Consider the following 25868-nt stretch of genomic DNA (forward strand, 5'->3'; position numbering starts at 1 on the left):
TGTTACAAGAGACAATTAAATCAACATTTAAAATGACATAGAAATGATTCAAGTTAAATGATACTGTTTGATAGATTCATATTTTAAATAATGAGTCTGTGTGAAACAGTTTACAACATCAGAGGTGTTGACAGAAGATACAAGTGGACTGATTCAAAGAATCAACAAAAGGATAAAAGATCAAATACACAAATCCATTGTTTCATTCGTTTATTTATACATTTCCAGGCAACTCAAATACTTTACACAACTTTTGCAAAACACAGACACGTTAATGTTGAAATGTAAATAAAACGATGCCGGCACTGGATTTAATGCGATAAGAATCTCTCTGAATAAAACATATAATGCAAATCTGCCAAAGTAACTGTTAGACATGTTTACTTTACATTGAAATTTACATTTATGCATTTGGCAGACGCTTTTATTCCAAAGTGATTTACATAGAATTATCCTATAGATTTATCTGCAATCCCCTGAGATCCAACACACAACCTTGAGCTGTTAACACAATGCTCTTACCACTGAGATACAGGACAGTAACTTTGAAAACTTTTCAAATCAAGAAAAAATGAAGCATCACAGCAAATGTTTTTTTTTTAAAGGATTAAGTTTACAATCTTTAAGACACAAATTCTTTACAATCACATTAAACAGGTGATTCTGACATTTATTTCATAATTACATTTGATCAACAACAGGACAATTGAAATGTATATGAAATACACTGTATATCCATACTTATATTATACATATCAATACTTTTAATGAAATGTGAATCGATATTCAGGATTTAAAACCACATAAATGATTCGTATTGTGTATTAATACATCAGAAATATTCCCGCTTATTATATCGAATTGTTTTTTAAAAGAACTTTAAAACTGTGAATATATAATATGTGGATCTAGCCTGTAGATTTGGAGAAGACACAGTCATGGTTCTGGTTCAGTTCAGCGAGTGGAACAGCAAACTGTGAGTTCCAGTCTCTGTCGAACACCAGACCCAACTGCTTCTGGAATGTGTTTCCACGCAAACCATCCTGGGAAACCACCAAACCCACACCAGCAGTCGTATTGAAGTAGTCAGCTGACCAGTTAGATGTCCCTGTGATTCCAAAACAAGAAGATTTGAATACATTTGACCGATTGGCTCGATGTTAACCGTTTTCTAATGGTTAACTCACCGATGTAAGCCACTTTATCTGTCACCATATATTTATTGTGGTTGATTTTAGCGTAGGGAATGTGCGACTGATTCCCCGCTGGAATAATATACAACTTCTGCCAATCAAACAAACAAAACAACAACTACGTATATAAGAAAGATGATGGATGATGAAATACGTTCTTTTTGATGTGAATTACCACTTGAATGTTGAGGCTGTCTGATGGAGAACGAAGGGCGTCCAGTGATCTGAGGAAGGGCCACACTGAGGGGTCGGTGTCAAGACCACAGCTGACCAACAGACACACAGAGATGTTCTTGTCGAAGGCCGAATGCTTCAGAGCGTTTTCAATGACTGGCCAATATCTGCACGCAGAAAAAACACTTAGCTCTTATCAACTCCAACCCAACTGAGATTTGTCCTGAGATTCACCCGTGGCGATGAGCGAACTTGGAAGCCGGATAATATTCCATGACAGACACATGTATGAACTCTTGTGCGTCTTTGATGGCTGACAGAATGGCCTGGAGGTCTGGTGTGCGTGAGTCTGGACAGAACGCAGGTGGAGAGGCCTGAGGAACACGACACACGTCACAAACTGAGAATCAACACACGTTTTATCTGAATCATCTGTCTTAGTTGCAAAGTCTAACCACCGTGATGTAAACTTGACTGAGCACACCGCTGAGACTGACCACCAGCGGACGTTCTTCATTGATGAGGGTGTCGTAGCTGGCCGGCCACGGCTCGGGGATGGAAGCGTTGGTTCGGCCCATCACCCAGTAAGACTGGAAGATTTTGTGCAGGTCAGAAGCCAGACCGCTGGAGTTATAAATCACCACACCTAGTTCCTTCACCTTACAGACAAATATCAGACATACTGAATATCACGCAGAGTTCATCTGATGTATACATGACATGCGCATGTCTCCGGTCATCTTCACCTGTGTTAGAGCTCGCCAGTCCATGTTGGCGCTGCCGATGTAAATGTGTCTCCTGTCCACGATCCAGAATTTAGTGTGAAGAATTCCTTTAGTCAAACGTCCGAAGTTTATTCTTCTAATCTGTATACCTACAGTACATGAAGACATTCACTGTGTGAGATACAGGAAAATTGACATACGGCATCAGATACAAATCACACTATGAAACCAGTTTTCTGCCACATTTGATTGACATTTTTTTAAATCATAATAAAGGTTCTTCTCTTAACATAATGACTTCATTATCATGATTTAATATGCAGTATAATGATAATTGTTTTTTAATGTCAGCTGAAGTTTCTCATAATAGAGACTTTCATAGAAAGTTTCTCAAGTTTATTATGACATTTTTCAAGTATCTCAAATTATTAAGAGACTACATAAAAAGGTTCCTTTTGTATCTCATAATAATGTCATTTAGTATCTAAACGTTTTAACCAAATGAGACGGAAAGCAGCTTCCATTCAAATCTGACCCTAAGGGGTGAAAATCGGAAACTAAAATAAAACAAGAACTTGTTGAACATTGTTGAAATAAAGTAAAACGTTAATATTGAAGTGTCTGTAGTTCTTGACCGTTTTCCCGGAGGATTTTCAGATCCGTTGAGTTGAGAGCCACAGTGGGAATGCTGGTCACGACCCGCACGGACACATTTCTGGATGGTAAAGCTTTAAACATCTCTAATATATCTCGACCCTTGATAGAGAAAACCTTTGAGTTCATGTGTAGCATGACAATACTGAGCGGATGGTATAGAGATTCAGACAGTAAACATACAGACGTGTCTGTGGATGAGTTGACGTTTATATCTTCACCAGTTAGAGACCAGTAGAAAGACGCCACATCGATCTGATCTCTAGCCACAGACAGAAGATTCTTCCACTCTTCATACAGACTTTTCCCAAAGCTAGCGTTCATCCCATAATCCACATCCAGAGGAATACTCTCCACCAGAACAATCCTGTCAACAGAAACACACCCGTCCATCTCCATCTGACCACATGTGAGTTCCAATATGACTGTCAAAGATCAAGCAATCTCATTTACAGAAACGCACGCACGCACTTCAATGTGAGATAAAAGTCCCACTGTAAGACAAGACATTGCTAGTGCTTCCTCTGTGACAGTGAAGTTTTCAGTTCTTTCTGTAGCAGAACAATGGCAGAGAGGTTCAGTATAGCAGAGACCCTTGATCTTTTGGAAATGGGATGTTTATTGTCACAAATTAATAATCTTTGTGATCCATAATTATCTTACGGGATGGTCACACATTAGTTTATAGTTTCAGCCCATGCAACCAGTGCAGCTCTTGAAATGACATGTACAGACTATTTTCATTCCATCAGCTCACTTCAAAACTGAAGTAAGGGGAATTTTGGGGGTTTTCACGGTTTTAAAAAGAGGAATTACATTTTTTAATGAAAACATAATTTATATATATATATACACACATTTATATATAACATAAAAAGTGTTATTTTATAATCAAATGAATGGAGTAAATGAGGTAAATAAGATTAGATTAGATTCAACTTTATTGTCATTACACATACAAGTACAGTGTAACGAAATGTAGTATATATAAGGCAATAAACACGTAATAAAATGCATATCTTGAAAGTTTTTCAATGAAATAAGCAAACAAAAAAGATATTGTTATGAGATGTATGTAAAATATCAATGGAATCCCAAAGTGTCCAGTAACAGTAAATGAGTGCAGGTGTAATGTACAGAACTTGATGGTGTCAGACGTGTTTCGTGTGAATCATGTTGGGAAGTGAAATATAAAACAGAAGTTCACCCACCTGCTCTGCTCATTCAGGACACTGTGGTTACTGAAGTTAACTGTGGGTGGAGGACTCAAAGCTTTGTTTATTTCATTTTCATTCTTTAATCTGTCTATCACTGCGATGGCCAATAAAACACCCAACACTATCAAACATCCAGAGGCCGCCAGCGCTGCCATGGGACACTGTGACCCCTGAGATGACAAAACTGGATATTAAACATCAACACCATATGATGGAAAACTAAGACATTTATAATCAAAACTCACTCTCTTATTGGACACATAATTGTCTCGTAAGCTCTTGTATGGAGAGGTCAGATCTTGAATGTCTCGTAATTGTGAAGATCTAAAACGTCAGAATGACAAACCCATCTCTACAGACATGTAATAAGTTGTTTCTGATAACATATCTGGATTTAAAACAAAGATGTTGACACTCACACAGACATGGCGAGGTGGGTGATGATGCGTTTCCAGTTCTGTCCTAAAAGCAAATCCACAGAGAAACTCTGTCAAATATCTGCTCAGAGCTTCCTCTTTTTGTTTCTGTTTCTCATGTTGCTATAAACACACATCTGAAGCTTTAATGAATTCATCTGAACATAAACATGATTTCATCATTTACTCAACAACACTTGTATGACTTTCTTTTTTTTATCTGCAGAGCACACAAGAAGATATTTTGTGGATCATTGAACATCAAACAACACTGAACTCCATTGACTTCCATTGTATGGACACAAAACCACTGAGACATTTCTCAAAATATCTTCTGTTGTGTTCCACTGAAGAAAACTCACGTACAGATTTACAACCATGACGGGGAATAAATGACGACAGAATTATTATTTACCTCTTCACCGAATGATGAGATGCCGAGCAAACAATTATGTAATGTGACAGAATAAAAGCCCTCTTTGCCGACCTAAGGACTGGCTTCATCATTTAACTGTTTTTATAACCCCTTTAAATGTATTTCTTTCACTGGTATTTAATAGTGTTACATTCATTTATGTTTTCTTTATTTGTAAGATTTCTTAGACTTGTTCTTCTGCTTTTCTATAGTAAGTCTTTATTTTCCTTTGTACAGCACTTTGGTCAGCCTGCATGCTGTTTCTAAATCTGCTTTATAAATAAATGTAACTTTAAACTTTTATGTACTCAAAGTCAAACTCAAAGGACTAAACGACTGGAATAAGTCTGTTATTTCTAAAATGTGAAAAGTAAAAAACAAAGATGGAATAACATGCAACATCATTATATTAACAACAGAATTATTTGGCTAAATTCATTTCAGTTGCTTCCAGATTGTTTTACAACTATGAAGAGCACAAACAAATGCAAAATCCAGAAAAAACATCTACCGGCCCCTTTAAGCTTGTGGACATCAACACTAAACATGTATTTATACAGTTCCACATGCTTGTAAACAGCTTAGAGAAATATAAATGTATCTTACAGACCTCATTCAGTGAGTTCTTCATCAGACACGGTGAGAAATGTTTGACACTGCAGAAACTCCCTGTGAGCTCTTATTTACTGAGTCACTTTCATTTCTCCATAAACACAACTAGACCTTCAATCACATGAACGCTTGATATCAAAGGATTATTAGACTCCGCCATCATCATCATCGAGGTCCATGACAATTATCAATCAAAACTATAGTGTTTCCACTTTGTAAAAACATTAAAGCTCATTGGTGAATTCTCTCCATTTTTTGTGGAAGAAACAAGTCTTTCACTCAAGCACAGATCTCATCACATAAACCATCTCATTAAAATCCTTACATTTCCTAAAGTAAATACACAAATATCAACTGACCAACACACAAACATTTTTGTATGAGCCATTTGTGTTTGTAACACTAGAGGGCATATAGGTATATTTAATCCAAGTGATGATGAATTACAGGTGGCGCAATGGAGAGTCAAACAGACTTTCTGGAATTTATGTTCATCAAATAGAAGAAATCAAAGTAAAGTTTGAAACCTTGATTTGATGTAATTTTGTTATATGCAATGCCAAAGGACAATAAATGGATTGGCATATCAGACTTTAGTCCAAGGGTATGGACAATGATTATATTTATTCAAGGCAAAGCACGCGTCAACGACAGACGTCTAGTACCATCTGCGCGCCTACAATTTTCAGATCATGTATTCCAACAGTAAAGGGACAGTTCAGCTAAAAATGAGAATTCTGTCATTTCTTCATCCTCATGTCTTTATAAACCTGTTTGAGTCGCTTTCTTCAGAACACAACAGAAGATATTTTTTGATCATCAAACACCACAGAACCTCATAGACTTCCACTGTTTGAACAAAACCACTGAGACATTTCTCCAAATATCTTCTGTTGGGTTTCACTAAACTGAGCGGGATCCCGGCAGTCTCGACTCTAGAAGGGAGTCCGGCAGCCTCTAACCCTGGAGGGGAACCTGGCAGCTTCGACCGCTGCCGCATTGATCCCTCTGTCTGCTGGGTCCGACTTTGGCTGGTTCATTCTGTCATGATCACTGGTGGTGAGATACAGACAGAGGACCCAGGTGGAGACAGCAGGTAAGGGTTAACAGATATTTAATAACAAAACAAAGACCCACGAGGGGGTAACAGAACAAAACAGGGATACAATAACATTACAGGACTAACAATAACTACACTTAAACAAAAAGTTAAATTAACTTTTTGACAGAGACTGCACATGACTAAACTAACACAACACAGGAACGCACCACAATGAACCAGCACAAGACAGAAGACACAAGGGCATTAAATAAGGGAATAATCAAGATGGGGAACAGGTGAAGGGCATGAACTAATTAACAAGCAATAACAAGGAAACGAGAGGATGGGAACAGAGACGAGACCGGAGAGAGAGTATGGCGAAGCAAATAAACCATAATCGCCTCCCTCCACACAAAACATGAGACTAATGATCCTGCCACTAAACCAAGAGAAACATGATGCGGCTGAATCACGACAATGACACACTGTCAAAGTGACTAAACATTCAATAATTGACAGCTGTTTAGTGTTTAACGATAGAAATGTTGAACATCGATTATGACGATCATTAACTTACACTGGTAAAGCCTGTGCTCAAACCCCAATTTTCGAGCCTCCCCAATTTCAACTAAATGAAAAGGACAAGCAGAGACAAAACCACAGACTACAAAATTTATCAAAATTACTAAACACTTGGAGCTCAATATCAATGATAAAATTTAAATCAATGTCAATGAATCAGCCCAATGGGTTTCGTTTAGACCGTTTCCCTGGGCCAGCCACCCATACACTGGCCAAAAGAACAAAATAAATTAAAGTTGGTTTCTTTGGTATTATGTCTTTGCTTAAACATTTCACTGCTCAACTCAAAAACAAAATAAATACAAATAAAACACCTCAAACCAACCAAACCCAAAAAAGAAATATAATCAAGTTAAACCCACTCAACACCCATCAAATAAACCAAGGTCAAAAGAACAAAACATAAATCCCAATTACTCAACTCCGTAATAGAGGAGCATAAATGTAAAGCATGACAACCAACCCAATAACAAAATAAAAACTAAATTGGTTAAACAATACCTAATAATAATAATAATAATAATAATAATAATAAAAAGCGATTTCAAGTCAACTCACACACACTTAAACAAAATACAGACAACGAATAAACGCAAATCAAATGGAATTACGACATGAGCGGTAGCACCAGAGTCAACGGCCACAGGTTTAGAGCGCATCCAGTGTGATCGTGGTGCAGAAGGTCAAGGCAACAGGAGAATCCAGCATCACAAACTGGAAACGCGATTTTAACCGCAGCTGGCAACTTCTGAAAAACAAAGACATTTTCGTTTGCTCCCTCCCCACTCCTCTCAGATTTATAGGTCACACAAACCAGGTAAGGGTAACATAATATTCAGACACTCAATATAGACACTCACACATGTTCACTAGCAATGTCTGGACTACTCTAAAATGACATCATGCAAGCACATTAAGCAAACATGTGAATTAAGTTAAATTCCCACAAACACCCATATTCTAGATTTATATCTCCCCATCTCCCCATCTCCCCATCTCCCCATCTCCCCATCTCCCCATCTCCCCATCTCCCCATCTCCGGGCCACCAGTTTACCATAACCTACCTTTCTCGAGGAGTGAAGGAGATACAAGACCTACACGAACAGGTCACATTGATAGAATGTCATGAAGCACCTAACTCACCTGAGTTTATATAGCTACTTGATTACCTGACGTACCCACCCACTTAATGACCTGCTATTTTTTTAAAAGGGCCACGCAGACTACTCTTAAAGGGGCAATCCCACTACATGATGTTGAACCAAAAATGCTAATTTACATGATTCGTGTCATTTATAATAACTGTCGATTCAGCGTTTTGTCTTGGGATAAGGTTAAGAGTTAGTGTGCAAGTAAATACACTAAATAAAAACAGATTAAATCGCCCTCAAGGGCTGTGTGGCTTTAATGGGTGTTTATAGTTTGTGGTTAAAATAAAATAAAAACGAAATAGTTCAATGCATTGAACAATAAATCCCACAACCTTTGTCTGTGCTCAAAATTTAAAGGGATAGTTCACTTAAAGTTGGAAGTAGCTAAAATGATTTTTGATCAATCACAATACACTTGTATTGCTCGGGTTATGTGTTTCTGTGTTTATGACATTCCTACATCCCAAACTAATACAAGTGGGTGTGTAGGGTTAGTTGATCGTATGGGGGGACCCCAAAGAAAATTCAGCTTAGAGCCCCGTAAAGGCTTTGGTCCGGCCCGGCTCCCTGCACAGAACTGAAGACGTTTGAACACTGAATAAACTCTACTGAGACATCTTATTACACTCGTTTTATGTCAAAAAATGACTTCATTTGATTTAAAAGTAATATGCAATCGAGCAGTATGAGCTGAATCAGAAATGTGTATTAATTGAAATGTTAGGAACAGGAGCAGATGAGTAACATGCTTCTTTATTGCTATGTTAGTATCTCACATGGGTTGATTTTGTTGGCCAATTCCATCTCTCTCTCTCTTTTTGTAATGTGATATCTGAGCTGATCAGACTGATGATTGTGTGCAGATGAACAAACTCCTGTCGAGACCAAACCGCTTTCAAGAGAATAGAAAGCTTTAACTTCCGCTATGTGCAAACACATAAATATATCATTTTAGATAATAAAGACCTTAACTCATTTGACTCTTACTGAAGAATTTTAATCTTCTTCCAAACAGAAACATGAGACACGAGTCATGACTAATACCCTATTTTACTTTAAAGTCTCTTTGCTGGTAAATGCACGTTTTCCTGAACTCAATGAAACGCATGTGTGTAGTCACACATCATTGTCACGTGTTAAATATGCCAGGAGATCACATTCAGCTTTTGATAGAGAAAGCAGAAACTCTCTTTTTGTATGATATGATTATTGTGAGTTTGTCCTCATTTGATCTTCTGCGTACATCACTACATCATCTGTCTCCATGACTGCAGACTGTCTCACTGCACAAACCTACTTGAGAGAGAGAGACTATAAACACTGTTGCATAAGCGTGAATATAATGAGATTTCATCTCCCATAGCAACCGATATATGAAAAACCATCAGCTGTAAAGAGACTTTCAACAGAAAGTGAAACTCATAAAATTGCAAATATCATTTCTGTTTCAGTGCTGATGATTTGTTTGAATGTGTTTAATCCATCATTACTCGACTTCAGTCTGAACACACTTCATGACTTCCACCTGCAGCTCTAGTCGGTTACCATGGTGATACATCCAGCAGAACAGAAAGAGTCTCAGAGGCACTTGTGTGTTGGGTTTCCTGCAGTGATGATGACGACGACCTTTACTGTATTCATGTCATTATAATGAATCCTTTAATAATGTTAAGTGTACACGAATGCTTCATCCAAGATTATTCAAATAATTCTCTGGGAAACAAAAGGCTTGGTTTGTTTTGTGTCGCTTGGAAAATCTGCTTAGAGTTTGAACTTTTGATCAATCAATGTGACCAGGGCTGAAGAGTTCGACAGCCATCTTTAATAATACTTTATAAAAACAGTTCAGATGTTATTTCTGATGAACAGTTATCCAACAAAAATATACATTATGATGGATTCAGATCAATTAACAAAACAATGATGTAATGTCTATTATACAATTAAAAACGTGTCAGTAATGTGTTTTCAGAATGAAACATGAAAACCTTTCTTCAGAAAACACATAAACATGTGATGAAAGATAAATATCAACCAATGACAATCTGCTTCTTCAATTTCACTGACAATTTAATAATAGGGTTCTGGAAATGATGCTTTCCCATAATACTTTTTAGCGAGGTTTTCTTCGATTGTGTTGTGTTGTTTGATTCCGTCAGTTCTTGTTGTTCTATCAGAGATCCGTGTGATTATCAGATGAGCATCAGAAGCTCCGCCGTGACTCGTGGTTGCTGTGAAGCGCTCGCTCCGGGGGGACGTGTGGTTCGTGTGAGTTGAACGAGAGCGGGTTAAAGTCTGTTTATTTAATGTTAGATGAGTGATGCTTTGGCAAGATGAGAATGCGGGTGATGATATTGTTCAAGCGTGAAGAAGTTCTGGACACGTGTCATCTCAGTAACGTGACGTGTGAGCGTCCTGACATGAACTCAACCCTGCACAGTTTAGAGAACGTAATTGAGCTACAAGCCAACGCTGTATTTCCATCTCCAGCAGGCAGGAAGAATTATTCACAGATATATGACCGCCGTATCTTCCTCAGATCAGTCAGATGATTGACGGACAGATCCGAATGCAAACAAGAGCTTCTGTTTTTACAGATCCCAGAGAACATGCAGAAGTAAGATTTCATGTGTTTCTAAAAACACTTGGTTTATTGTGTCGATTCAGTCAGACATCAAAGAAACAACAGGACGTTATCACATCTCAATGATCAATATACAGTATATGCTCTTCATGTAAAGAAATCCTACGTGTCAAAGCACAGATTTTGTGATGGAGAAACTGGAGCATTTCATCTGCTTCCATGGAAACATCACTCTCGCCGCTTCATATCCTCATTCATTTTTTTCATCCACAGAAATCCCAGCAGAATCTGTATGAACACGATGTTTTAGTTTTATGCTTTATGCTTTATCAGAGAACAATGTGTACAATAGCCACAGTCATATATTGACTTATTTAAAGTTTTTATATATATATATATATATATATATTTACATTTACATTTATCAGACGCTTTGCGACTTACAAATAGTTTTATACAGTGACACATTACTGCAGAGCAATCAGGGGTAAGGTGTCTTGCTCAAGGGCCCTTCAGTCATGACCTGCTAGCACTGAGATTAGAACCAGCAACCTTCTGATCACAAGCCCAACGCTCTAACCATTAGGCCACAACTGACATATATATATATATAATATATATATATATAACAAAACTGGTTTGTCTGAATTGATGAGGGGTCTTGTGTATAAAAGTGACGAACACACAGTCAAGAGTGTCCCGTATGTTTCATTCAGAACAATAAACACATAACTTAAACATGTGTCAAATGTGTTTCTGTATGAATGTGTGCATGTGTACAAAAGTCCAAAGAACCATCACAAGTGCGTCTCTCCTCTTCATCGCAGAATCAAAGAGAAACAGAATTCAACTCTTTTATTATACAGTTACACATGCAGATGATTTAAACACACACGGATGTGCTGCTGCTAAAGTCCAGTGTTGTGTCATTCTAACTTATTATCAAAGCTAATGAATCAGTTGACAGTTTATTCAAGCAGAATATTTCTAAAGCTCAATTTTCAGTGTTGCATATACACACAGTAGACATTGAGTGTAATGAGTTTGATGATAATGATGATAAATGAGGTTTGTGATGTTTGTATTCATCATATAAAGGGAAGTTGGTCATCAGGTGAAGTGATTGATCTCTGTCATTCATTCAGTGATGTGTGTTGTTGTGGTGTCTGGACTTTCTGTGCGTGAGGAAAAGACTTTTATTTGACCTCAGAGATGATGATGATGATGATGATGATGATGATGATGATCCTCCGCTGTGCATCTCTGATAATAACCGCATGTTCACCTGGGAGTCTCTCAAAGCGGTTTTCCACGGACACAAAGCGGACTGGATGAAATCTGCTCGCGTGGGACGCGACGCGCCGAACACTGAAGTCGTGGAGCGTTGAGTTAGTCCGTCACGCTCGACCGCTGCAGCTGACCGCCGTCTGAGCGCGTTTCGGCGACTCGTCCCTGCTGGTTTACATCGAAGAGGCGCTTCCGTCCGACGGCTGGACGAGTTCCGACGCACCTCCGCACGCATCAGAGTCTGGAGGAGGAGGAGAGACGCGACGCCGCAGGAAGCGCGATTGTGGCCGACGGCATGAATAACGCGTCCAACAGCGCGTACGGCGCGTTTTTCCACAGACTTGATATCGTGCAGGACGGTGAGGTGGTGCAGGACCAGGGCTCGAGATGTAGATCCTCGTGTTCTCTCCGGTGTTTGTTTGTGAGGGTCTGAAAGGTTAACACGACCAGAGAATTGACGTGATGTCTAAAATGCAGGAGATTTCTTTCTATCAAACCCTTTTCATAACAGCAGATTATAAATCTTCGTGTGTGGATTTTACACTTCAAAAGAAAAAGTTTTGCGAATGTTTCCAAACACTGCTCTGTTTTAAATGTCAATTGAGTTTTGTTATATTTATAATTGTCAACACAATGAAAGTAAAGTTTGACCCCAGTTTAAGAAGATGATCTGCGCATTTATCCTTTTGAATCTCGGGTTGGGATTGTATTACACTTTAAACCCTTTTTACTTGAAATAAATCTTTTAATAATTGAAACATTACCATATTCCTCATATCATTTGTAATAATTATTATAGTTCTATTATTATTATTATAATGTGCCAATAATTGTTTTAATGTTAATCTTTCAAGCTTTGAAATGAAACTGACTGGACGAATCCTTTATACATCACATCTCGACAAACATATTTGTGTTTAGATATCTGTGAGGAGTTTATCATATAAGTTTATAAGACATTCTGACCAAATCAAGTTTTTTAATTGCTTCTAAGATCAATCATCAAAACAATATTAAACCAGTTTCATAAAGCTTAGGACTAGTCCAGACTCAAATCAATGTTTGAGCTCTATTAACTTACCCTGACCAGATCTTATATGTCAGTGCCATTGTTTTGTCTCAAGACGCACATGAGTAATTTTTCAAAGGAATTCTTCATGAAAGCAATTGAAAAGTTCTGGTTTAAGTGAATTCTTGTCTGTGAAATCCGGCTCTTGCGGGTTGACTGTGTGTGTGTGTGTGTGTGCATCACTAAGCCAGTGTTTGTGTATATAATGTATATGTGACACATGTTGACAAACAAGTACACAGTCAAGTGCAGAAAGCATCAAATGTTCCAGCACACCTTTGTGTGCACGTTCATCTTTTTATCAATGTCTTTTTATTGATTTGTTTTAGTTTATTTTCTTAAACACGAAGAGTTGGCTGTATTGTTTTATTAATCTTGCAGATCTAAACACTCATTACAGGTGTGATGTTTGTTTTTGCTCATAAGCAGCATGTGCAATAGACGGGGCTTTACAGAATTTCTCAAGAAAAGCAAATCTTTCTTTGTCTTGTTGCTTGGTTACTCTGTCCAAGAGTTTTTGAGTTGCTTCTTTAGAGCTTTATAATTCAGATTGTCTACTGCTGATGAATAATATTAGGACAGTTTTACCACGGGGTGTTGACAGATATATTTCACTCCATGCCAAATTTAGGGTTAGGAGGGTATTTCTTCTACTGTAACAGCCACAGCAGCACACGCAAACACACAAGTTATTTTGTCCTTCAAGAGATAAGGTCCACTTCCAGAGGAAAAGATCTGTTTATTTCTCCGGGTTTCTGAGGTCAAAGGTCACACTCAATTATGGGGCACTTTTCCTCATGCACTTGAACCCGGCGGTCAAGTAACGACACGTTCATCAGAGATGATACCCGTTATCACAGAGCACCTTTACAAGCCTCCGGTCACAAAGTGCTGCTGTATTTATTAGCTAGAAATAATCATTTCATCTTTCTAGTGATAGATCATAAAAGCTGTGTTATGCGACACATGGACATCCAGGCGGATACACAATCGTCTCTGTGAGGATGAAGTCCCGATGAGACCCATGATGGCTGTTTGAGGATTATAACAGCGGCTTTCTCTGGGCACGGCGCCCCGTTTCCACTGAGGACACAATCTGCTGCCATCAGAGAGTCTTTATCATTACACAGTTTATTCTATATGAACGCACTTCATCCATCAATCAATGGATGCAGTCAAATCTCTCAGATGTCATTTGTTTAGCCATCAGCGTCTTCAAACTCTTCTCCTATAACTTCCTTCTTCTGATGTATCGCAGCATTTTTTCCTCACTCTTGTTAGTTGTTTTGAATGAAAGCGTCTGCTTATTGCCCAAACGTGAATCTAAATGTAACATTATTATAATTTCCTATATGAAAAAACAATCAGCTCAAATATGTGCTGCAGATCTCACAAATACACTCGATCCAGATACACAACAGTGTTTGCTTGTCAGATGTCTCTACAGAACACTGCATGTTATTGTGAAGCTCACGACACTTCATTTCTTTATTCATTCCATACAGCTGTAAAACACTAAACTTCTGTAAATTAAACAGGGCATAATGTTACAGACTTTGAAATGAATTAGTTTACATATTAATATAATTCTAGAATAGAACTCTCGGTTTCCTGTAGTAATTGCACGCATCAAACGTGTGTGTGTTTAAGAAATCAAATAAAATTTTTTTGTACTTCTATTAACAAAAGCAACAATATTGAAAATCTTAAGTGTGTGCATGTGTTCGGAAAAGAAGAGACAGAGAATTTTATACATGAACATTTATATAATCACATACAGGATGAATATTATTATGATAAAAGAAACTAACAGCATGAAGCCAGTAAACATACAAGAGACAGAAAAGATCTGCAGGCAGGTCACTGATTCATCACACACACACACACACAATGAAGTTTTCAAGTTTTCAGGAAGTGCTTCTGTTTCATTTTATAAAGAACAGAAAATGAAGAACAATCGATGTGTCTGTCAATGTGCTAATGGGTTTACACTGAACACTCCCGTGAATCATCTGATATACACATGAGAGCAGAAGTCCAGCTCAGCATCAAGACTGTGAAGATCTTCTCTGACGTCCACCAAAGATCAAGTTCTCAGATCAACCGATGACGATGATGATGTTGTTCTTCAACAGAAACAGCAACACACACGCGCACGCACACACAGGACAGATCTTCACACAGTGATATTAAAATGAATGGATGTTATGTTGTATGGTTGTTGTTGTTTACAGCACTATAAAGTGGCAGAGCTCACCAGAGAAAGTCCATTAAACGAACACAAACTGAAATGTCAAGAGCACATTATGGCACAGAAGTGTGTGAACTCATTCAAAGTAGTAATTCAACGTGAAGAGAGTTCACACAGATTTCATCTAAAACGCCACAAACATCCAGTATGAAGAGAATCACAGAGACTCATCCAAGAGTTATTAAAGGTGACAGTAATGGCACTGACATCCGTCTCTGCTTCTTTGAAAAAAAAAAACGCAAAGAAGGAAAAGCATGAGGTTTTGCCAGCCGTCTCGTCTGTTGCTGTGCTCGCTTCAGTCTCGTTGACTCGCGACTGAGATTCAGGTGACGTGAGACGGAGAGCTGAGAATGAGCGGTGGCTTCAGTTAGTGGCCGTTGTGGTTGGTGAGCATTTCATCAGCGCGCCGGTGCGACTCCAAGGCTTTGGTGGTGAACGAGTCCTGAGGCAACTCAGATTTACGTCTGATGAGCGGACGATCCTTCCTCTGATCTCTCTGCACCTACACACACATCAAACACACATCAGTCTTCTCACAGGACGATGCTAAAGATCTTTACTTTCTGTTAGATGGTTTGTGCCTCACCCTGACATATCATAGAGATACCAGATTAAACTAGAGGACAAAAGCATCTTAATAAAAGAATCAAAGAGTGGATCCTCTCTGTGTTGCCCAAATGGAAAGGCTTCTCGTCTTTGGTGTGAAGGTCTGATAATGCTCGGCGGGAGTTTAGAATGGAAGTGAAACGAACGGCGGCTTCTGGACGGCACGTTTCCATATGGGCGTTTAGACAGATTCTCTGAACTACATGAACTGTCTTTTTTAACATTTGAACATCTTCTATAAAGGAGGTATCAGTCTCCATTTCTACAGGACGCGATAGTCAAGACGAATCGACATACAAACCGTACTGGTGGAAAAGAACGTTACAGTAAAAACAAAACAGACAAAAAAATATGTTATAGAGAGTTGTTAGCAAAGATAAAGATGAAGTCAAAGAGACAGAAGATCAGAGATGACTGTTGTACGCAAATCGGATCATTCTTTCTATTGGCCGACGCTGAATCAATGCCTCGTGTTTTATCCTTACGGCATCCTTCACTTTGTTAAAGTTGAGTGAGACTGATGGAAACTCACCTGCGGGTTTGACTTGGCCAGATTTTCGATCTTAATCCAAGCCTCTTCTCTTTCTTTCAACTTCATCTTCTCTCTAAAATCACAATCAATGTAAAGCATTTAGCATAAGTTCTATATCATTCTGTAATACTATGTTGCTGCATATTGCTATGGTTTAAATGTTTGACGGTCCTGACAGAATGATTGATTTCGTAAAGCACAGAGGTGTGACTGACTTGTTCTTCTCCGCTCTGAACTGTTGTGTGCAGTCATCAAACAGCTTCTGGTTCATCTCCATGAAAAGCTTTAGTGCGTTGTAGATCAAACCGTGAATAGTCCTACACACAGAAACACATTCAGTTCATGAACACACAAGCAAACTCCAGACCAAACAAACACGATCACCACAAGCCGTCACAATATACTGGTATTAAAAAAGAATTACCGTATAAATAATAACTGTCATTGTTCATGTTGGGTTAACATCACACACATGATCATAATGTAAGTAATACAGTATCAGTATATCTGGTTTAGGATTTTATCTTAAAAGCGCTTTTCCACCATTGTGCCGAATCGTTGTCTTTGCTCAATCGTTCCCCTCCGTGCCGATACATGCCAGCAGGTACCCAAATGGTTTAATTTAAATGTTCAGAATGTAAACACAAACGTGTTGTCACGCGCTGCCTTGGTAACACAAGAGACTGAGCTGTAACGCCTCAGCGCGCATTCATTATCACGAAGCAGCCAAGAACGGTTTATAACCCTGCGTGTTGAAGCAGACTCACGTGGAACACAGTGTCTGACAACCTGCTTGTTCTTAATGCGTTTGTCGCGTCTTGCCGCTCCGCATCCAGTGTGGACAAAATTCAAATGGATTCTAATGCATTTCTAATGTCTTTTGTCGTGTCTCATCGCGCCAGTCGCGTCCGGTGTAAGAGTCACAAACTGCCATTCCATTCGTGTGATAAATTCTATAAGTGTGATTCATTGATGAAAACCCCAAACAACACATGTGAAACAAAATAAAAGATGAATTTGACTAATTATTGGTTTAATTTCCCCAATAATAGTTCAAATATGGTCAAATCAAGTAACACAATGTAAAAAGTGTTGATGTTCTACTTGTTCCAGTGACTCTTGGAGTTGCGGTAAAGCGCCGGAAACATGATGGGTAAAATCCTGGTGGCGTTGTCACTGATCAGACTCATGATATATTCATTATTCCAGTAATACAGCGCTCTCTCGGCCACCTGTTATCAAACACAAACGTGTCAGGCAAGGCTCATCGATCAAATCTCATGTTGAATGGCTTTGGTGGAACGCTCACCTGAAAGTGAGGGCTGGAAACACATTTAGCTAACTGTCTGAACAACGGCTCCATCACTTTGACAAACTCTGAAGGCTCGATCACGTCCAGAATCTCCTCCAGTTCATTGAGGAACATCACCTCTTTTGGACTGTGAGTCTTGGGCCAGTATTTCAGAAGAGCCATGACCACCTACACACACACACACACACACACACACACATCAGCAGCTTTAATCACATGACCTCGATAACAAAACAAAAGCCATTCATTCTGAAGTCTCACCGGTTCTGTCAGCGTACTGTCCTTCTCCAAAAACTGAACCACACAGTACGCCAACTAGAAAGAAAAGATCATCAAACACGACGCCAACATGAACTTGCATCTGTAGAGTCTGATCTCTGATCAGATGATGTGTAGATATTTACCTGAGGGTGATAGACGCTTAGACACTTCACTTTGTGCAGCGGCAATAAAACTTTCAGCAGGAAAATCTTGTGTTCTTCTTTTAATGGTAAAGCAAAACCATTGATGATACTGTGCGGCAGAAGAGAGAAGACTGTACATGATCTCATGTTCACATCGCACCAGAGTCACAGGAAATTCATCAATGTTTTACCTCCCCAGGATCTCCAGCAGTTCAGCGATACCATTGTGATGTTCAGTCTCGTATATAAATCTGCAGGAACACAGCAAACAGGTGTGTAAATGACTCTTCTCAATCAATGTTCAAACCCAACGGATGACAAATAAAGAGCCGACTCACCTATAGAATATGTTATTGATCTGTTTTCTGATGAATGCGCGGAGGCCAAGAAACTTGCCGTATATGCGGTGCAGCGTGGTTTTTAAGAAGTCTCTTTCTCGAGGATCTTCACTGTCAAACAACTCCAGAAGCTGAAATTTTGTTCAGAAACAACGGTTCAAACAACTCAACTCATCCTTCAGACTTTAATACTAACAATGAACAAAATACAAGAATTACCTGCATTACAAATTTTTGGTCAATGAACTTCTTTGCGACGTTTGGCTGAAAGTCTGGAGACTCTAAAAACCTCAGGAAAAACTCATAAACCAACTGCAAGACAAAACAGAAACATGACTGCATTTTTGAACCGGATTGTTATTGTGGTGATTTTTAGGACGTTCTGTAGTCTGTGGGTCACATGATAAAACTCTGTGAGTACAGCAGAGCAATGAGACATGTGTGACATGCTGACAGATGAGGTTGAGCACCTGAAGATGAGGCCACGCTGCTTCAAGAGTGGGTTCATCCTCCTCAGGGTCAAATTCTGCCCCGGTGGGGTTAGATGAGGGCGGCAGACTCCTGAACATATTCACAGCGAACTGGAACACAAGTGAAAACACAGTCGGTGCTCAGTGTCTCTAAAATCAACAGATATGATGGAGAATGTGTGAAGGTGAAAAGCAGCAATCCTTCAGTCAAATCTATTTGAAAATAATCACGAATGATATTTAGTGTCGTGTATAAGGAAGGAAAATGTTCATCCATCTGCTGTTCATCCATAACGAACTCGTTCAGTGTAATACAAGACTCTTATTCGGCTGTCTGTTCATGATCCTTCACCTCACAAGAGCGTCATATTCCATTCAAAGTAGTGCTGCACGATTAATCATATCGCAATGTCATGCTATGCGATTACATTAAAGAAACAAGTGCATTCGTGGACGTGCCAAGACATCCATTCTAAGAGATATATGCCCATTTTCTATTGTGATGGCGTGTGTGCTTGGTCACGTGACTTGCGGGGCGCAGTGTGGAGACGGGAGAAATGGATGCAGAGCAGACCGACACAAGAAAATACTTCCCAAGTTATTTGGCGATATTTTATGATATCAGACACTGAGCACAGAGAGGTACTGTAAAGAATAAGTAAAACTAAAGTTGTAAATAAAGTACTAAATAGAATGGTGGGTTAGAAAGAGGATTCAACCAGTTGGTTCAGTAACAACCATTTAAAGTCACAACAAAGGTTATAGAGGTTTAAGTTTTATTTCAAAAGGGTTCATACAAGTAAATGTAACAATCTGCTTAAATGTCTGTTTGTTGGGATAATTTTCCTAAAAATGTGTTCATCCGTATTTATGTTCTATTTGTTTTATTTACCTGTACTGTTGAGAATATATTTGAAGTTAATTGAATTCAGTAATGTAAAGATGACACTGTTATTTAATTTTATAACTTTTTATTTTAATTTGACAACTTTGTGCAATTCTAGTTTGAACTGTATATCTCAGTTGAGAAATACTCATTTCAGCATTTTCAGATAACTGTGTGTAGATTTTCCTTGATATCAACCCAGTTGACTCATTATACCCAGTTTATCGTATCGCAATCCCACATCGCAATTTTTACCTCAATAATCGCAATGTGACATTTTCCTCAAATCGTGCGGCCCTAATTTAAACACACAGAGAACATGCACGTGTGAATGAGCTGAAATACATTTACACCCACATCAGATCACACAGCACATTCTGCTCATAATAACAGGTGTAGCGTATGTGAACTTGTCAGCGTGTCAGTAAGTGAAGTCCAATGCTCAAGCCAAACACAAACCTCATTCAGTACGATCAAAGGAACTGTGACTCACCATGTGCACCACCTCCGGGTAAATGGGCTCCGTGATGACATTGCGATTGTGTGTGATGAACTCCACCATCTCGCTGAGTGCCGCCCGCTTCACTTCCTTCCATTTCAGATCGCTGAGAGGATCGGAGAGGAAATCAAAGAGAACGCAGCACTGACGTACCTTCTGTACGAAGAGCTTCTCCTGCTCGGCCGGAGGAACATCTGAAACGACATCAACACTGAACAGTTATTCACCGGATCCTCTCGATCACTTTCAGAGCGGCTGACCAGAAAGGAACAACGCAAACACAGAAGTGCATTATTCAGAGAAATCAAGTGTTGAACAGAGAGAGAGAGAGAGATCGGTCGCCTGCATGTAGATCAGTGTTGACCTTTCAGTAGAAAGCCAACATCACACTTATGGGATATAAAATTCTGCTCATTTAGACCCGATATTACACAGAGCCGATGTTTGCCATCAAACAATTCCATTGAAGATGCTATGGATTATAAATGTTATTGAACTGACACCAATCTGATATTCTGTTTTATTACATGATGTGTGCTTCTAAACTGTCTTCTGTGGATCCGCAGCACGAATCATGTACATCCAACAACAAACACCACCAATGAATGAATCTATTCAGAACCGAATGTGACATCTCAGTGCTTCTGACTTTATTTTGACAAGAAACCCTCAGCAGACACACACACACACACACTTCACAAAGACAGCCCTCCAATACACATAATACACAAACACACTACAGTCTGACACGCAGGGCTTAAGACTAGTCCCAGACTAAAATGAATGAGTGAGACCTGTCTTAACTCAATAGAACTTGCCCAGAAATGTCTTCAAATATACCAGTGTCTCCAGATGCACACCAGTAAGTTTTTCTTCAAAGGCATTTTTATAAAAGCAACATAAATATCTCCATTCAACTAAGGTCTAGTCCTGGCTTAAACCGGGCCTACATGTGTTAATGCAGCTTTAAAACATAATAAACAAAGAATATTGTGCATTTGCTGTAGTAGAGCTGTATTTATGTCACCACATTTAAATGCATTAGTTAACATGAACTAACAGTTAATAATATCGTTTTTTATAGATTTATCTTTGTTTATGTTAGTTAATGACAACACAATAGTTCACTGTGTATACACACAAAACAATGGCACTGGGAGATTTCTGAGCAAGTTCTATTGAGTTAAGACACATTCATTTGTAACAGAGACATATATTAAACATAGAATAGATGTTTCTCCTCAATACCATATATTAAACACACAACTAATGTACGGCTGGAAGTTCAGACTTTGGGGCTTGTAAACACTTTGTGTGGATTGTCCATGGGAGGTGTGTTAGTAGTTTCTATGTGGAAATATAACCCTTCAATCAGCACTTATATCAGACTATGAAGAAGCTTCACAATATTGAACAGTGGAAGTTGACCCAACATGCATGTAAAGTGTGACTGAACCATTCAAACACAACATGTCATCGACTCATGATCCGACTGTTCGTATTTAAAGAAAGAAAGAAACAGAGAAAAACAACACAGGCGCGCGCGCAGCTCTAACTGTGACCTCACATCCTGTGACATCACTGCTGGGCTGAAGGGGGGATGGGTAGAAGACTAAAACTCAAGCGCTCTCTCTCTCTCTCTCAGTGATGTATTCAGAATATATACGAGTGAAATGAAGCGGATTAATAAACACAGTGAATGAATGAAGCGCATCAAATGATCAGTCTGTCCGATCACAGCCATCCGTCTGTCCGATCACTCACTCACTCACTCACTCGCTCGCTCACCTCTGAAGTGCAGCAGAGCCACAGGCGGGAACGGCCCGTTGGAATTAGGAGCATCTACACCCATCCTACCTCAGATGTCCCGCATGAATGTGAAAGCACTCACAGTAAGACACACGCCTCCATTTTAACACAAAACCTTCAACAGAAATGAAGCGGCGGCGGCTGCTGCTAGAGGAACAAACTGATCTGTGATGTCAGCGGGGAGGGCTTAACCCATTGGTTCACTGCACCCAAGAGCGGTGACGTCATAGGACTGCCCGTCAACGCTGATGACTATTGGTTAGGAAGACACGGGGGCGGGACTAATGACCACAAAGCCCTGCAGCGGCGCTGGTGTCTGAACACACCGAGACTCGTCGGTTTAATGTTCATGGACGTCTCTGTTCACGTCGTCGTCATGTTATATGAATGCATGTCATCTCGAGAAACTTACAGTATGTGTATGAATACACACGCGATACGATTGGTTTTGGTTGTCAGGTTGTAAAGAAAAACATAAACACTATTCTGTTTTTCACGTGTCTTACATCGGGCACACAGCAAAACGATGATTTTCTAACTTCTTATTTTCCAGCACAGATATGCGATGATGATCTTGAGTGAATAACTTCTGTCAGTGGGGTCAGGCTGCACGAGGATCGTGTGTCACTGAGATTCGGGGTCAACATTCATTTGCATCCGCTGAGCTCTAAATTATGCATCACTCCACATCCGTTCATTAAGAGAATGACGTCATAGTTCCAGCAGAAAGGCATGCTACATTTGACACACAGAAAACTGTTGTAAAGCAACAGTACGTCAGTTGCGTGGGAGTGTATCGTGTTGACGTCACACACTGATCCGTCACGGATGCGCGTGTGTGTACCTGTCAGACGGGACAGTGTCGGGAGTTCTCTGTTGGTGCTGATGGAGCTCAGTCTGCGGTGTTTCTTCACGCGCATCAGTGAGGTGGTGGGGGGTGAACTCTGGGAGAATGAGGTTTAAAGAGCAGGTTCCCTTTGGGTTTGTTTAAAGAAGCAGCACACACACACACACACACACATCAATTCCACACGACTGAACACATTTTCTTATTAAAGTCAATAGTTCAGTGATTCTTTTATTGAGCAAAAGTTCCTCGGTGGAAATGAGTTCGTCACACAGTTACAATGAACTGATACCCCAGTTAAATATGAAGAGTTTGGTTCCAGAATGAGATGTTTGTATATTGTGCATTACAATTAATATCAATCAAACTGCAGTTGCTTGGTTTTGATTTAAGCCACAATAACTCAAACAATACAGCTAACTAACACAATTTATAATGATACATTCTACAGACATGATTCTGAGTTATCTCATTTTAGATTCATGTTGACAGAGGTGACTGTCTATAATACACAACGATACCAAACAAAACCATGCTGTATGTCACAGAGTAAAAATGTAGGCTACCTGTTTTTCAGAATTCTGTTTGTCTCCATGATGTTTGCTTGAACTTCTGCTGGATCTCACAGACTGAAAACACAGATGGGTTAAATGAAAAAGTATCATTCTGACGTAGATGTATAGATGGGAAAGTGTTACCTTGTCTTTCTTTGACTTATTCGGCATCGTGTGTGACAAGAGCTGTGTGCTGCAAAATCAACCCTACTTGCGCACGCACGCAAACACCCGCCGGTGCGTTCCAAACGGGGGTTTCGACTTCGGGAAGGGGACACCCCACGCGGTGCTCCACAAATAAAGAGAAAATGACGTTGTTTTTATTGCTCCTTTTACCAGGTGAATTTTAAACACTAATATATACAATCGCCCGTTCCCACCGAGTTTACAGATCAAGAGCTTTACTCTTCGAAGGGAGCAGGGCGTAGGGATAATCACTTCGGAATGGAACGCAGGGACTGGCTCATACACAGCGACTAAAGACATGTTTCGTTAAATAAAAACATAATTTTACTCAATGCTCTCTACAGCAGCGCTTTTATGTAATGCTTGACTTCATATCCAGCTAACGTTAGTGAACATATCACGTATATCCCAACGTCCCCTGCTGGTTTTCCAGGAAAGTTTCTTGACGTATATAAAACGTTTCCTGTATGTTAGGGTAACGTTCCCCTCCCTACCTTTGTACTTACGTTAGGAGAACGTTCTGTGTCGCTGTAAGAGCTAATGGCCAGTTAAATAAACAGTCTCTAACTAACGTACATCATAACAGGGTGGCCTCAGAAATAAGGCGCAGAGGACGCCATTATAACTGCTGCTGACTCATCTCTGTGATCAAACAACGCGGTTAACCTATCCGTAAAGTTCTACTGTTTTTATGACCTGTGTTCTGAATTACACAGAAGGGTTACAAATTCTCTGTCAAATTAATTATTAAGACATACATCATAAAGACATTATAAGTAAAATGAGTTGGCCGCACGGAAGATTACTGTCGAGTCATATCGACAACACAAAAGACATCATACTGCTGCGGAGAAAGATGGACTGACTGACGCTTGACACGGGCGCTATGTTTCTGGGCAGTGTAGTTCACTTGTCTTAGTCATTTATTTGTTCCATGTGGCAAAAAACTACAAATCCCAGAATCCTTCCAACAATAAAGTTTCCGGCAGCGTTGGGCGCTGGTCATTACGCCGCGGTGTCAGAGACGGTGGTACAGATCGCGTTCTCTTCAGATCAATCGCTTATTGTGGATTATTTAGCGTGAGAATGTCTGACGGTGGGGGAGGAGACGACAGCGGCGGCGGGATGGAGGTTTCTGCGGCAGTGCAGACTGTAGCGGACGCGTCCGTTCTGCAGAAACACATCCGTAAGCTCGTGCCGCTGCTCCTGGAGGATGGCGGGGATGCGCCCGCGGCTGTCGAGAGCGCGCTGGAGGAGAAGAGCGCGCTCGAGCAGATGAGAAAATTCCTGTCAGATCCGCAAATTCACTCGATCCTGGTGGAGCGGAGCGCGCTTAAAGGTTCAAACTTCATATATCATATCATATGGGTACAACAAATAACGTTTAATAATAGTCCACTGGTTTAATAACAGAGCCGTTGGCAGTTTGTTGCAGAATAACGTTATTTTTGTTAAATGTTATTGTTATATAGTAATATTACATGATGACAGTGTTTGTTTGTCTAACACTCCGCCCTGTCTGTGGTGCTGGTGTCGTATGTCAAAATAAAGTTCAGTAATTAAGTCATTAAAATTAAAATACGAGTAGAGATAATATTTGACTGTGATGGATGTGAGTTCAAGGCGTGTTTGCTGCAGTGCAGCTCTCAGATCAGTGACGTCACGTCCGCTTTGAGTTATTTATGTTATGCACTCTTTATTCTTGCTTGTAACTCCAGTGTTGTTTGTTACGCACACGCGCACGCGCACTCACACTCACACGCACACACACACTCACACACACACACACACACACACACACTCACACACTCAGTTGATTCTCTGTTGGTCTGTCACATGTTTTCTTTTGCCACTTTCAAATAACTGTGTTGATTTCTACTGCAGAGGATGTTGGAGATGAAGGAGAGGAGGAGAGAGAGGCCATTTCATACACCATCAGCACTGACATCCATTACAGACTCAAATCAAACAGGTAATGAACGAATCATTCATGAAGTCTTTATCTTCACCTGTCAAACATGTTTTGGGCTGTGCTATCTCGCTAGGATAGTT

At 39.7% G+C, this 25868-nt stretch overlaps 3 protein-coding genes across 10 annotated transcripts in view; 1 reads left to right on the forward strand and 2 right to left on the reverse strand.

The window, feature by feature from the left end:
* Window positions 1-194: 194 nt before the first annotated feature.
* pld4 (phospholipase D family member 4) lies at window positions 195-5481 on the reverse strand. 4 transcript variants are annotated; one of them, XM_079457966.1, is made up of 12 exons: window positions 5405-5481; window positions 4383-4425; window positions 4209-4287; window positions 3958-4133; window positions 2930-3113; window positions 2728-2848; window positions 2114-2241; window positions 1826-2026; window positions 1602-1741; window positions 1369-1534; window positions 1188-1284; window positions 195-1108 (listed from the first exon to the last, which is right to left on the reverse strand). In XM_079457966.1, the coding sequence occupies exons 2-12, from the start codon at window positions 4388-4390 to the stop codon at window positions 909-911; spliced, it is 1500 nt and encodes a 499-aa protein (XP_079314092.1). In that variant the 5' UTR covers window positions 4391-4425; window positions 5405-5481; the 3' UTR covers window positions 195-908. The 4 variants fall into 4 exon arrangements, with proteins under 4 accessions (XP_079314092.1, XP_079314093.1, XP_079314091.1 ...); XM_079457967.1 differs by having other exon boundaries at window positions 4383-4502; window positions 5405-5463; XM_079457965.1 differs by having other exon boundaries at window positions 196-1108; window positions 2728-2863.
* Window positions 5482-14584: 9103 nt separating this feature from the next.
* Window positions 14585-24701, reverse strand: ppp2r5ca (protein phosphatase 2, regulatory subunit B', gamma a). 2 transcript variants are annotated; one of them, XM_079458837.1, is made up of 15 exons: window positions 24575-24701; window positions 23775-23919; window positions 23643-23705; window positions 20415-20614; window positions 19036-19146; window positions 18785-18877; window positions 18566-18696; window positions 18419-18478; window positions 18228-18336; window positions 18085-18138; window positions 17821-17991; window positions 17616-17743; window positions 16727-16828; window positions 16512-16584; window positions 14586-15875 (listed from the first exon to the last, which is right to left on the reverse strand). In XM_079458837.1, the coding sequence occupies exons 4-15, from the start codon at window positions 20481-20483 to the stop codon at window positions 15741-15743; spliced, it is 1236 nt and encodes a 411-aa protein (XP_079314963.1). In that variant the 5' UTR covers window positions 20484-20614; window positions 23643-23705; window positions 23775-23919; window positions 24575-24701; the 3' UTR covers window positions 14586-15740. The 2 variants fall into 2 exon arrangements, with proteins under 2 accessions (XP_079314962.1, XP_079314963.1); XM_079458836.1 differs by lacking the exons at window positions 23643-23705; window positions 23775-23919; window positions 24575-24701 and adding an exon at window positions 22209-22449 and having other exon boundaries at window positions 14585-15875.
* Window positions 24702-24826: 125 nt separating this feature from the next.
* Window positions 24827-25868, forward strand: part of dync1h1 (dynein, cytoplasmic 1, heavy chain 1) — a 29637-nt gene continuing 28595 nt past the window's right edge. For all 4 annotated transcript variants that reach the window (XM_079458550.1, XM_079458552.1, XM_079458551.1 and 1 more), the window contains exons 1-2: window positions 24827-25155; window positions 25701-25788. In XM_079458550.1, coding sequence (XP_079314676.1) covers window positions 24903-25155; window positions 25701-25788 — 341 coding nt within the window. In that variant the 5' untranslated portion in view covers window positions 24827-24902. The remainder of the gene's footprint in view (window positions 25156-25700; window positions 25789-25868) is intronic.

Source organism: Barbatula barbatula, assembly GCF_947034865.1.
Source record: "Barbatula barbatula genome assembly, chromosome: 6".
Classification (NCBI taxonomy): Eukaryota; Metazoa; Chordata; class Actinopteri; order Cypriniformes; family Nemacheilidae; genus Barbatula; species Barbatula barbatula.